Genomic DNA, 11,415 nt, shown 5'->3' with positions numbered 1-11,415 from the left:
GTCCTGGAACTAGCTCTTGTAGACCAGGCTGGCCTCGAACTCACAGAGATCCGCCTGCCTCTGCCTCCCGAGGGCTGGGATTAAAGGCGTGCGCCACCACCGCCCAGCTGACACCAAACTTTAAAGTTCCTTACACTCTATTCTGTCGCCATGCCATCTGTCACACTCTCACATCCAGAGGATACTGGGGGCCTCCTGCTATCTCCTCCAGAGCCTCATCTACTGCTTGACCCTCTCACCATTCTGACTGAGTCTTAGCACACAGTAGGTGCTTGTAACAGCTCTGAGAGACATCCCTGTAATTGCATGAAGGTGGCAACAGTCAAAGACCACTGAACTCCTGTTTACTTCCGTGTGAGGAGAGGATACTGGAAATCTGTCTTGTCTACTCAGTGTTTCCCAGTCTCTGAGCCTCCAGTTTAAATACTGTAGGGTAGCAGCCAGGTGTGTTGATGCATGTCTGTGATCCCAGCACTTGCAAAGCTAAGGCAAGAGGATTGCTGTGAATTCCAGGCCAGCCTGCCTGCATAGTGGGTGCCAGACAGGGACACCTAATAGGATGCTATGTCAAGAAAACCAACACATTCATAAATGCCACACATGAGAGTCGTTGTCTACATCCTTCTTCCAGCATTTCCTCATTCACAAGGCAGTGCATTTGCTACAACCCTTCCTTCTCTGCTGTCCTAACCTCTCCTCGCTGCCGTGAACAGAGTTGGTACACTCCTGGTGTTTGTCCCCGTCTCTGTTAGTGAGGACAGATATCGTGAGATGTGAGAACACAGTGGGGGAATGGCAGGCGGACCTCTCCCAGGGCAAACACTTCTGCCTCCAAGTCAAAGCTCCCAGCAACAAGCTGATTAACCATTGATGAGCTGCAAGGCTGGTTGCTATGGTAATAGGAGGTAGCTGAAACAGGGTGAAGTTTACAACATGGTGCCAGGAAAGGTAGCACTTTCTGGCAAGGCTGTTCAGGGCTGGGGAGCACAGATCTCACTTGGTGAAGTTCAAGGACCCGAGTTTGACCCTGAGAACCCACATAGAAAAGCTAGGTGTGGTGACATATGCTTGTAATCCCAGTGCTGGGGGGCAGAGAGAGGAAGATCTCTGGGGCACACTGGCTGGCCAGCCTAACCTAATTGGCACACTCCCTGCCAGTGAGAGACTCTGGATGACACCGGAGGTTATCCTCTGACTTCCACATGCACACACACGTATGTACACACACCTGTTCACATGCATTAACTAAGTAATTAAAGACCATTTTGGGGGATGTCAGAAGGAATCTCCTCTGTTTTCATGTCCCCAGCATCCGCCCCAGCATCTTGCTAAGAGATGGGATAAAATGAAGGGGTGAAAACAGCTCGGGGTAGACAGAACTTCAGGACCCCAGTGACTCGAGCCAACACAGCACATGCGCTAAAATGATGCCTGAGGTCAACTGTCTTGCAGGAGAATTTTGGAAGACAAGAGCAAAACTTTGAGTCACATTACAATGAAATCTTGGAAACCCTCGCTCAAAAGTATGAAGAAAAAATTCAAGCCCTAGGGGAGAAAAAGAAAGAGAAGCTGGAGGCTTTATACGGACAGCTGGTCACCTGCGGAGAAAACCTGGACGCCTGTAGAGAGCTGATGGAAACCATAGAGGAGATGTGTCACCAAGAGAAGGTGGAGTTCCTGAAGGTCCGTGTTGAAACAGAAAGGGAAGGGACAGAAGTGTGAGATGGAACCCAGGTGTAGCCTAGAGTAGGCTAGCCCACCCGTGCTGAAACAGAAAGGAAAGGGACAGAACCCTGGGATGGAATCCCACGTCTAGCCTAGAGTAGGCTAGCCCACCTGTGCTGAAACAGAAAGGAAAGGGCCAGAAGCATGAGATGGAATCCCAGGTCTAGCCTAGAATAGGCTAGCCCACCCGTGCTGAAACAGAAAGGAAAGGGTCAGAACCCCGAGATGGAATCCCAGGTCTAGCCTAGAGTAGGCTAGCCCCCAGTTTCCCCCAGAGGTCCACATCTATCTTATGTTCGTGGGTGAGGCTGTCCCCCCATCTCTCCATATCACTTTATTGGTGGCCAAGCAGGCAGAGATACCTGGCCCTTCACTTCCCTCACTCCCCAGGTAACTCCAGGCCTTGTCCCTCTGTCCCTTGCTCGTGGACGTGGGCAAAGGCAGTGCCATGAGAGTTTCTTGGTTGCCTTTGCAGCTTCTCTTGGGTCTCTGGGAGAAAGTTGGTCCAGGTTAATAAGGTTAAATCGTCCTGTGCCAAGGATGGCAGTTGTAAATCTTGCTTTGTAACTTCATACATATGCCAAAATACAAAATATCTAAGCCTTAATTATATCCAGATCATATTAAATCTGGCCCAAACCCCAGGCAACGAAGTTATGAGAATGTCAACCGCATTTAGAGATCTTACAAGGTCCCATGGGACTATGGGGCAGATGTGGTTTCGCAAAGAGGTCTTCAGGGTCATCTTAGCTGCTGAGTATGACCCCCTCGTTGTCCAAGCTCACAGCTACTCCTCAAAGCCAAACCTCCTTTCAGCCTGATCATGGTAAGAGACCCCCAAATAAAGGTGGACAACAATCCGGCAAGTGCCGGAGAGGACCCAGTGCTCAGCCTCTTGAGCCCATGGTCCCACGGTGCCGCTGCATCTCACATACAGATGTAGAAAACACGCGTTACCTATGACAATGGAAACCTGTGGTGGGTCCTACAGCAGAGGAACCATTAGGTAAACAATGGCATTTCTAAGCAACGATCCCTTGCAGTTCTTTGTAGTCAGTGGTCCAGAGGACCCTGTGTGACCCAGGAGGTGCAGGGGTGTTGAAGGAAATGCACAAGGATGGTGGGTTTGTTAGGGTGATTCCCCCCTTTTTGTAATTTCCAACTTTAAAAAATATTACATTATTATATTGCTGAGAAAAAATATTTCCTAAACCGGTTTAATATTTTCTCTTCCTTTTCAGGATGCAGTGGCTATGACTGACAGGTAATAGTTTGTCCTGACCTAGTTTTTGTCTCCACCCCTTTCCCTGCTAGACTCAGTTCCACTGGGTTATCGGCTTCCCTCTTCAGCTCCGGTGACCCTATAAATAAATCACTACCAACTTGGGAATGGCAGAGTGGGGACAGTAGGGCCCTTTGGAGTTGAATCTTAGAATCTCTGGGCTGGAAGGGAACGTGTGTGGTGAGACCCACTCAGCAAGCCTGTGCTCGGGTCCCCCTCACACACACACACTCTCTCTGACCTCCATTTGCATGTCATGGCATGCATACATTTAAATACACACACACACACACACACACACACACACACACACACACACACACACACACGGGAACTTTGTTTCACTGGGAGAAACTGAGGACTGGGAACGTGCCCCCAGCTCTCCTCCTGCCTTGGTCATGCTGTGGAGGAAAACACGCACGTTTTCAAGTCCGACACAGCAGAGCAGAAACACTGCTTCCACAGTGACCGTGGACAGCTCCAAGGCAATGCCCCGCCTTCTCTGTTTATAAACAGGGCCGGCTCGGTGCAGACTTAGTGAGACAGCATCTGGGAGCAGCATGGGAACTTAACAGTGCCAGGGCCTACATACATATGTTTTGGCAAAAATGGAGCTGGATTTCAAATTCCACCTTCACCACTTAGAAGCCTCGCATCTGCTGGGGAGCAGACACAGGACTATCCATCTAGAGTCTCTGGAGCAGCAACGTGAGGGCTCCTGGCCATGGGGAGTGCGAGGCTGCAGAGTAGAACCCCCAAGTACCTGTGGGGACGGGGGGGGGGGTGATGTGGGAGTAGATGTGGACCTGCATCCTGCTGAAGGATGGACTTCCCCTCATTCTTAGCCCAACCCTTCCCCCGTCCCTGGGAAGGGTTAGACCAATGTCTCCCAACGGATCACAATCCCTTTGGGGAGAGGTCAAACAGCCTTTTCACAGGGGTCTCCTGAGACCATGGAAAACAGATATTTATATTACAATCTGTAACAGTAGCAAAAACACAGTTATGAGGTAGCAACAAAATAATTCTATGGTCAGGAGTCACCACAGCATGAGAACTGTATTAAAGGGTCACAGTGCTGGAGAGATGGCTCAGAGGTTGAGAGCGCTGACTGCTCTTCCAGAGGTCCTGAGTTCAATTCCCAGCAACCACATGGTGGCTCACAGCCATCTGTAATGAGATCTGGTGCCCTCTTCTGGCCAGCAAGCATACAGACAGAATATTGTATACATAATAAATAAATAAATGTTTTTAATGCCGGGCGATGGTGGCGCACGCCTTTAATCCCAGCACTCGGGAAGCAGAGGCAGGCGGATCTCTGTGAGTTCGAAACCAGCCTGGTCTACAGAGCTAGATCCAGGACAGGCTCGAAAGCCACAGAGAAACCCTGTCTCGAAAAACCAAAAATAAATAAATAAATAAATAAAATAAAATAAAATAAAATAAAGGGTCACAGCATTGGGAAGGTAGAGGACCACTGGCCTAGACAGTGATGGGTGGTTTGGATAGGAAGTGTTCTCTAACAGGCTCATGGGTCGAAGGCTTGGTTCTCAGAGCAACTGTGTTCAGAAATTAGGGCTCTGGGGGAAAGGACTGGATCGGTAGAGCCCCCATTTCATGAATGGGGATCCTTTGATGGGTTTATAATTCTGTGGTACAGTGAGGAGTGGTGGAGATGAGGAGCTGGGGCCTAGCGGAAGGAGGTGGTCACTAGAGGTTTGCTTTTGAAGCACAGCCTTGTCCCTGGCCCCTCCTTCTTGCCTCTCTCTGCTTCCTGGCTGCCCACGATAAACAGCTTTCCTCCATTTTGCCCCTCCCTCCACCATGCTTCCACACAGGGCCCAAGAACAATGGAGCCCCTGACCGTGGACTTAAACCGTGGGCCAAAGTAAACATTGCCTCCCTTCCAGTGCTTATCTCTGTGATTTGTCAAAGCCACAAGATTATGATGAGGTAACCTCCTGGTCCATCATCAAATCAGATAGCAGAATCTAGAAGCACGGGAAGAAATGCAAGTTTGGCAAAGGGGCCCCCATTTCCTCCTAGAGACCTAGCACTATAGATGTCCCCTAAGAAGAAAGCCCCTCCATCTTTGTGTGAGTGTTTTGTCTGCATGGTCTGTGGACCGTGTGTGTATCTGGTGTCCACAGAGGCCAGAAGAGGGTGTTGCATCCCCTGGGACCGGGTTACAGAGGGTTGTGAGCTGCCACGTCAGTACTGGCAATTGAACCTAGATCCTCTGGAAGAGCAGCCAGTGCTCTTAACTGCTGAGCCAACTCCCCAGGCCCTGGCCATGTCTTTGTATACCTACAGGCTGGGGAAATTCCTAAAAACCAAAACAGACGTGGAGCTCTCTGCGCAGCCTGAGTTTGAAGACCAGACCTTGGATTTCTCAGATGTGGAGCAGCTGATGGACTCCATCAATGCCGTTCCAGGTGTGGTTCTGGTCTGGGCATCTCCACAGGAAAGAGAGAGAGAGACAGAGAGAGAGACAGAGAGACAGAGACAGAGAGACAGAGACAGAGAGAGACACAGAGAGAGAGACACAGAGAGAGAGAGAGAGAGAGAGAGAGAGAGAGAGAGAGAGAGAGAGAGAAAGTGAATGGACCTAAATGGACAGTATAGTAAGTGGAACAGATCATTCACAGAAAGACAAACACTGCACGACTCTCCGTGAGGTGCCTGAAGAAGTCAAATTCATGGTGACAGCCCAGGACCAGGGAGGGAGAAGTAACTGCTGAATGAGTAGAAGGACTTAGTTCTGCAGGGTGAATAAGATCTGGAGATGTGCTGGGCAGCACAGCCCCTGGAGCTAACAATATGGCATCCATCACTTCCACACATGGTGAGAGAGTAGATCTAATGCTAAGGGGTCGTAAAAAGCATGTCCCACCCCCGTTTGTGTGTGTATGTGTGTGTGTGTGTGTGTGTGTGTGAGTGTGTGTGTGTGTGTGTGTTGGGGGTGGGGCACACATTCACATGCATTCATGTGCATGTGGAGACCAGAGATGGACATCAGGCATCTTTACTGCTCTGCACTTCATATTTTGAACCAGAGTCTCTCACTGACCCTGGAGCTCCCATGTTGTGTGGGCTGTCTGGCCCATCTGCTGCAGGAATTCTATCTCCCAGGCTGTGTGGGCTGTCTGGCACGTCTGCTGCAGGAATCCTATCTCCAAGGTGTATGTAACTGCACCTGGCTCTTTACGTGGACACTGGGGCTCCTAACTTGGGTCCTCAGGCTTGTTTGGCAAGCACTTTGCTGACTGGGCCACCCCCACAGACACGCATGCAGACAAACTCGTACAATACAACAGAAGGTGGCTACTCCCATGCACACAAACTCGTACAATACAGTAGAAGGTGGCTACTCCCATGCACACAAACTCGTACAATACAGTAGAAGGTGGCTACTCCTATGCACACAAACTCGTACAATACAATAGAAGGTGGCTACTCCTATGCACACAAACTCGTACGATACAACAGAAGGTGGCTACTCCCATGCACACAAACTCGGACAATACAACAGAAGATGGCTACTCCCATTCCACACCTGCACATACGGCTCCTCAATGTTGCTTTCTCTCTTTTCAATTTTTAGCTCCCTCTGCTCCAGTGATAAATCCTCAGGCCCCCAACTCGGCCACAGGGTCCTCCGTCCGTGTGTGCTGGAGCTTATACTCCGATGACACCGTGGAGAGCTATCAGCTGTCTTACAGACCAGTGCAGGACAGCTCACCTGGCAAGGACCAAGCAGGTAAGGTCTAGACCCTGAAAGAGTTGCTGCTGACCAGAATGCTTCCAGGAACGGCCCATTGTTCTGGGCAGCTCTGGGACTATCCTCACTGCCAGGGAAATGGCTTGGGTGGTACTAGGGCAGGGGCCACCCTTCCCCCACTAATCCATCAGCCTGTCTCCTGTGAGCAGTGTATTTGCATTAGCCATCAGTTAGTTACTTTTCTTGTTGCTGTGAACGAGAAACAGCTTTAGGAGGGGAGGGTTTATTTTGGCTCACAGTTGGAGGGTCCAGGCCAGCACCAAGGGAGAGCATAGTAGCAGGTACATGAGCAGCTGGTTACATTGTTTCCACAGTCAAGAAACAGCGATGCATGCTGGTGTTCTACTCGGTTTCTCCTTTATAATCAGTCTGGGACCTCCACCCACAGAATGATGGCACACATTCAAGGTGGGTCACCCCTCCTCAGCTAAACCTCTTTGGAAATACCCTCATAGACACCCAGAGGCCTGTCTCCTTGGTGATTCAAAATCTCATCAAGTTGAAATTAAGATTAATCATCAGTCAGCTTGCTGTTACCATAGCAACTATCAAAGATAAATCTACTTTTAAAGAAGAAACTTTAGTAGCCCATAGTTTTCATCCTTAATGACACAGCATATCATAATAGAAGGTGGCAGAGAAGCTGCTCACCTGGTAGCATCCATGGGGCCAAGAGAAACAGGGAGGGACTGGGGGTACCGATATCCCTTTCAGAGTCATGTCTCCAATGATCTAACCTCCTCCCATCAGGTCCACCTCCTGAAGTTTTCACCACCTCCTGGGGTATTTATTGGGTTAGGGACAACCTCAAGACACAACTGTTGAGGGCCACTTCTTTAAACCATAACAAGAAGGGGAGATCAGAGTGCAGAAAAACTACCTCCCAAGCCCCACAAACCTGAAGTAATGAAGGTCTGGTCATACTGATAGGTCCGTCCAGTATGAGCTGGGTTAGAGTGAGCTTGCCGGACCTGGAGATTTCTATTTAATAGATGCAGATGGTGGGGGCTCAGAGAGAAATGAGCTGTATGTGGGTCACAGTGAGTTGTGGAGGAACCAGGATGACAACCAGGTCTGTGGGCAGACTCTCTGCCCAGAGCACTGAACACTGTTCCAGACTGCAGGTTCTGTGTAAGGGAGGTCAGGGTAGCATCTGTGCCCAGGGGCCAGGAAGGAGACTTTTAAAGACTATTTTTTTTATTATTTGAAAGTTTCATACATTTATACAATGTATATTGATCATATCTGTCTATACCACTACCATCGTCCAGTTCTTCCTAATTCCCCCACCCCATCTCTCTCCCAACTTTTTGTTCCTAATAACTCCAGTTCCAACTAGTGCTGCCCAGATGCACATGGGCACACGGCCTTCCACTGGGGCATGAGCAGCCTACAGTGGCCACATCCGCAAAGAAGAGCGACCCACCCTCACTCACATGCCATCCACTGCCAGTAGTTCCTCCTCTCGGTGGGGTCTCCAGGGCCCTCCCCTGCCCACACTGGAAACTTGACTGGCTTGATGTCATGGGGGAGCCACCGCTGCTGCCAGTTGATATGCGCACTGGCCATGCCATGTCTAGATGCCACATGATGTCTAGATGCCACGTCTAGATGCCACATCATGATGTCTAGACGCCACACCATGTCTAGACGCCACATCAAGTCTAGACGCCATGTCAAGTCTAGACGCCACACCATGTCTAGACGCCACATCAAGTCTAGACGCCACGTCAAGTCTAGACGCCACACCATGTCTAGACGTCACGTCCTGTCTAGATGTCCGCATTTCACAGCTCTCCTCCCCATCTGCTCCCTTCATTCTTTCTGAGCACTCTTCTCTGAACCTCCCTGAGCCTTGGATCATAGACCACCCTCCACAGCTAACCACTCAGGGTCATTTATTCTTGGCACTTTGACCAGTTTTGAATCTCTGTATAAACCACTACCCACTGCATAAAGAAACTTTACTGGCCAAGGTTGAGAGCAACACAGATCTATGGATGCGATCATAAATGTTTATAGAGTGCAATTTGGAAACATGGCCACTTATCAAATAGTAGTCGGTTCCCCACTAGGGCCTATGATCTCCCTAGTCATGGACTTCTAACCAGGTTTACAGTGCCAGGCATCAAATCATTCCTGTGGAGCAGACTCATAACCAATTAGAGCGTGGTTGGTTACCCTCATAACTATCAGATCACTATTGCACCAGCGAGTAGATTTGCCACCAGTAACTCAGGGATATAGCATGAACGGTCCAGTATGGGAAAGATCACTGATGCCTTTTTCCCACAGGAGCCTGCAGAGTGCCCACTGGCACTGTGAGGGCTATCCAGCAGGAAGAATCTTAGTTCCAACTTGATCTTTCTATGCTCTGTGAGCGGGTCATGTGTTGTTTTCAGCAAGAGGGTGTTACCATCTAGTTCTGATGGGCAGCCAGCAGTGGTGGCAAGGGCCTGTATTGTTTAGCACTGTCACGCCTGCCTGCTTCTGAGCCTCCAACCACAAACAATGCTTATCCCCCTGAAACCATAAGCCCCAATACACTCTGCCAGGAGCCACTTTAGTCACACTGCTTTATCGTAGGCAACACAGCAGCCGATTCCTAAAACTGATTTTCATTGATAACTCTGGCTTCTGAGAGCAGATTTATCCACGTACGCAGGGTATTCGGTTTCGTTCGTTTTTAAATTATTATTAGTTTAGCAAGTAACAGATTTCTTTAACGCTTTTTCATACCTTTCAATTGGTTAGATTTCTGAGAGAAGGTCTAAGTAACCCAGAGTGGCCTTGAACTCACAGCTAGTCTCCTGCCTCAGCCTCCTTGGTACTAGGATTACTAATGTGCACCATCATGCCTTGTGCCAGTTAATTTTTGCCCTGTGGCAATTCTCCTGCCTCCGAATCTAGTGACTTAAAATAATACACATTTATTGTCTTACAATTTTATGGGTTGGTTATTGTCTTAGGCAGTTCAGGTCTGAGACCCCCTTGAGTGCGCTACGATGGTCCAAGGTGGCCTTACTCATTATGATGGTTTATCTCAGCTTGAAGGATTTAAAATCACCATGGAAACACATCTGTGGGTGTGTCTGTGGAGGTGTTTCCAGAAAGGTTTAACAGAGCAGGCTTGACCCACCTGGTGTCTCAGAGGGATTCACACAGGGAAAGCATGGTCAGCAGAGATCAGTTCTGCTTCCTGGGTAAGGACACTTTTTTTTTTTTGGTTTTTTTCGAGACAGGGTTTCTCTGTGGTTTTGGAGCCTGTCCTGGAACTAGCTCTTGTAGACCAGACTGGTCTCGAACTCACAGAGATCCGCCTGCCTCTGCCTCCCGAGTGCTGGGATTAAAGGCGTGTGCCACCACCGCCCGGCTTGGGTAAGGACACTTTTGTGAGCGAGTGACTGCAGCCGCCTTGACTTCCCTGCCCTGAGGCAGGAATCCTTCCTTCCTCAAGTTGCCTCTTAGCAGGTAAAAGTAATTAAAGTCTTTTCCCCTGGCCTGAGCTGGGCCAGCTGGTGCAAGGGTCAGGGTGAGGGGCTTCCTCCCCAAGGCCTTGAACTCTCTCTCCAGAGGTTGTCCTCAGACTCACCCACATATAGTGAAAGCATTCCCAGCAGTAAGGGGGCAAGTCTGTCACTGGGTCCCAAGCCTCCCCTTGCATCTTGTTCATCACTGAACCACTGCTAAACTGTCACCTACATAAGCCTGACTTCAAAGATTGGCTAGGATTGCAGAGCCTCTTAGCACAGGGGTGGGGTCGTGCCTGTAGGGGAGGGGGGAATCTGCAGCCCTGTTTTTTAAAAGGGGGACACAATAAAGCCATGTGGCCTTTCCTTTTTCTTCCAGAATTTACCAAGACGGTCAAAGAGACATATTGCTCAGTGGCAAATCTTGAGCCAAATACCCAATATGAGTTTTGGGTGGTCGCTCAGAACAGGACCGGCCCCAGCCCCTCCAGTGAGCACGCAGTGTATATGACAGGTACTGAATGGCTCATTCTCATTCGAGGTGACGCGGGAGTTGCGGGTTTCTAGTGACTGGGTTTTCCATTTCATTTGAAAGGACAGAAAGAGCTGCGTGTGGTTGCTTTTCTTCTCTGTGTGTCGTTTAATGCATTAGATCTACATGCCAGTGTTGTAGGGACATTTTTCCCCCATAGTTGGTCCATCACCCACAGTTTACTGACACTAGGGACTTGTATTAATTTACTTTTCTATGGCTGTTTTGAAACACCATTTAAAGAGGGAAGGATTTATTTAGGGTTACAGTTCCAGAGAGATAAGAATCACAGCAGAGCCAGGCGGTGGTGGGCACACGCCTTTAATCCCAGCACTCTGGAGGCAGAGGCCAGCAGATCTCTCTGAGTTTGAGGCTAGCCTGGTCTACAAGAGCTAGTTCCAGGAAAGCTAGGACTGTTACACAGAGAAAACCTGTCTTGAAAAGAGAAGAAAGGAAGAAAAGAAGAAAGGAAGAAAGGAAAGAAAGAAAGGAAGAAAGAAAGAAAGAAAGAAAGAAAGAAAGAAAGAAAGAAAGAAAGAAAGAAAGAAAGAATCATGGTAGACATATGGCAACAGGTACAGTAGCTGGAGCAGACTGAGGGCTCATATCTTTTTTTTTTTTTTTT

At 49.1% G+C, this 11,415-nt stretch overlaps 1 protein-coding gene and 1 long non-coding RNA gene across 5 annotated transcripts in view; one reads left to right on the top strand and one right to left on the bottom strand.

Moving 5' to 3' along the window:
* LOC113457344 overlaps nucleotides 1-11,415 on the bottom strand; it is a 43,490-nt gene that overhangs the window by 6,605 nt on the left and 25,470 nt on the right. The window lies entirely within an intron of this gene.
* The window catches only part of Fsd2 (fibronectin type III and SPRY domain containing 2), a 30,169-nt gene that overhangs the window by 3,337 nt on the left and 15,417 nt on the right, over nucleotides 1-11,415 (top strand). For 2 of the 3 annotated variants that reach the window (XM_005357666.2, XM_005357665.2), the window contains 5 exons: nucleotides 1,453-1,683; nucleotides 2,967-2,989; nucleotides 5,321-5,442; nucleotides 6,612-6,767; nucleotides 10,638-10,772. In XM_005357666.2, the coding sequence (XP_005357723.1) occupies nucleotides 1,453-1,683; nucleotides 2,967-2,989; nucleotides 5,321-5,442; nucleotides 6,612-6,767; nucleotides 10,638-10,772 (667 nt within the window). The remainder of the gene's footprint in view (nucleotides 1-1,452; nucleotides 1,684-2,966; nucleotides 2,990-5,320; nucleotides 5,443-6,611; nucleotides 6,768-10,637; nucleotides 10,773-11,415) is intronic. The other variant, XM_005357667.2, reaches the window with a different exon arrangement.

This window comes from Microtus ochrogaster, chromosome 22 (genome assembly GCF_000317375.1).
Source record: "Microtus ochrogaster isolate Prairie Vole_2 chromosome 22, MicOch1.0, whole genome shotgun sequence".
Lineage (NCBI taxonomy): Eukaryota > Metazoa > Chordata > Mammalia > Rodentia > Cricetidae > Microtus > Microtus ochrogaster.
Note: the sequence above shows the minus strand (reverse complement) of the source record. Positions and strands in the feature narration are given on the sequence as shown.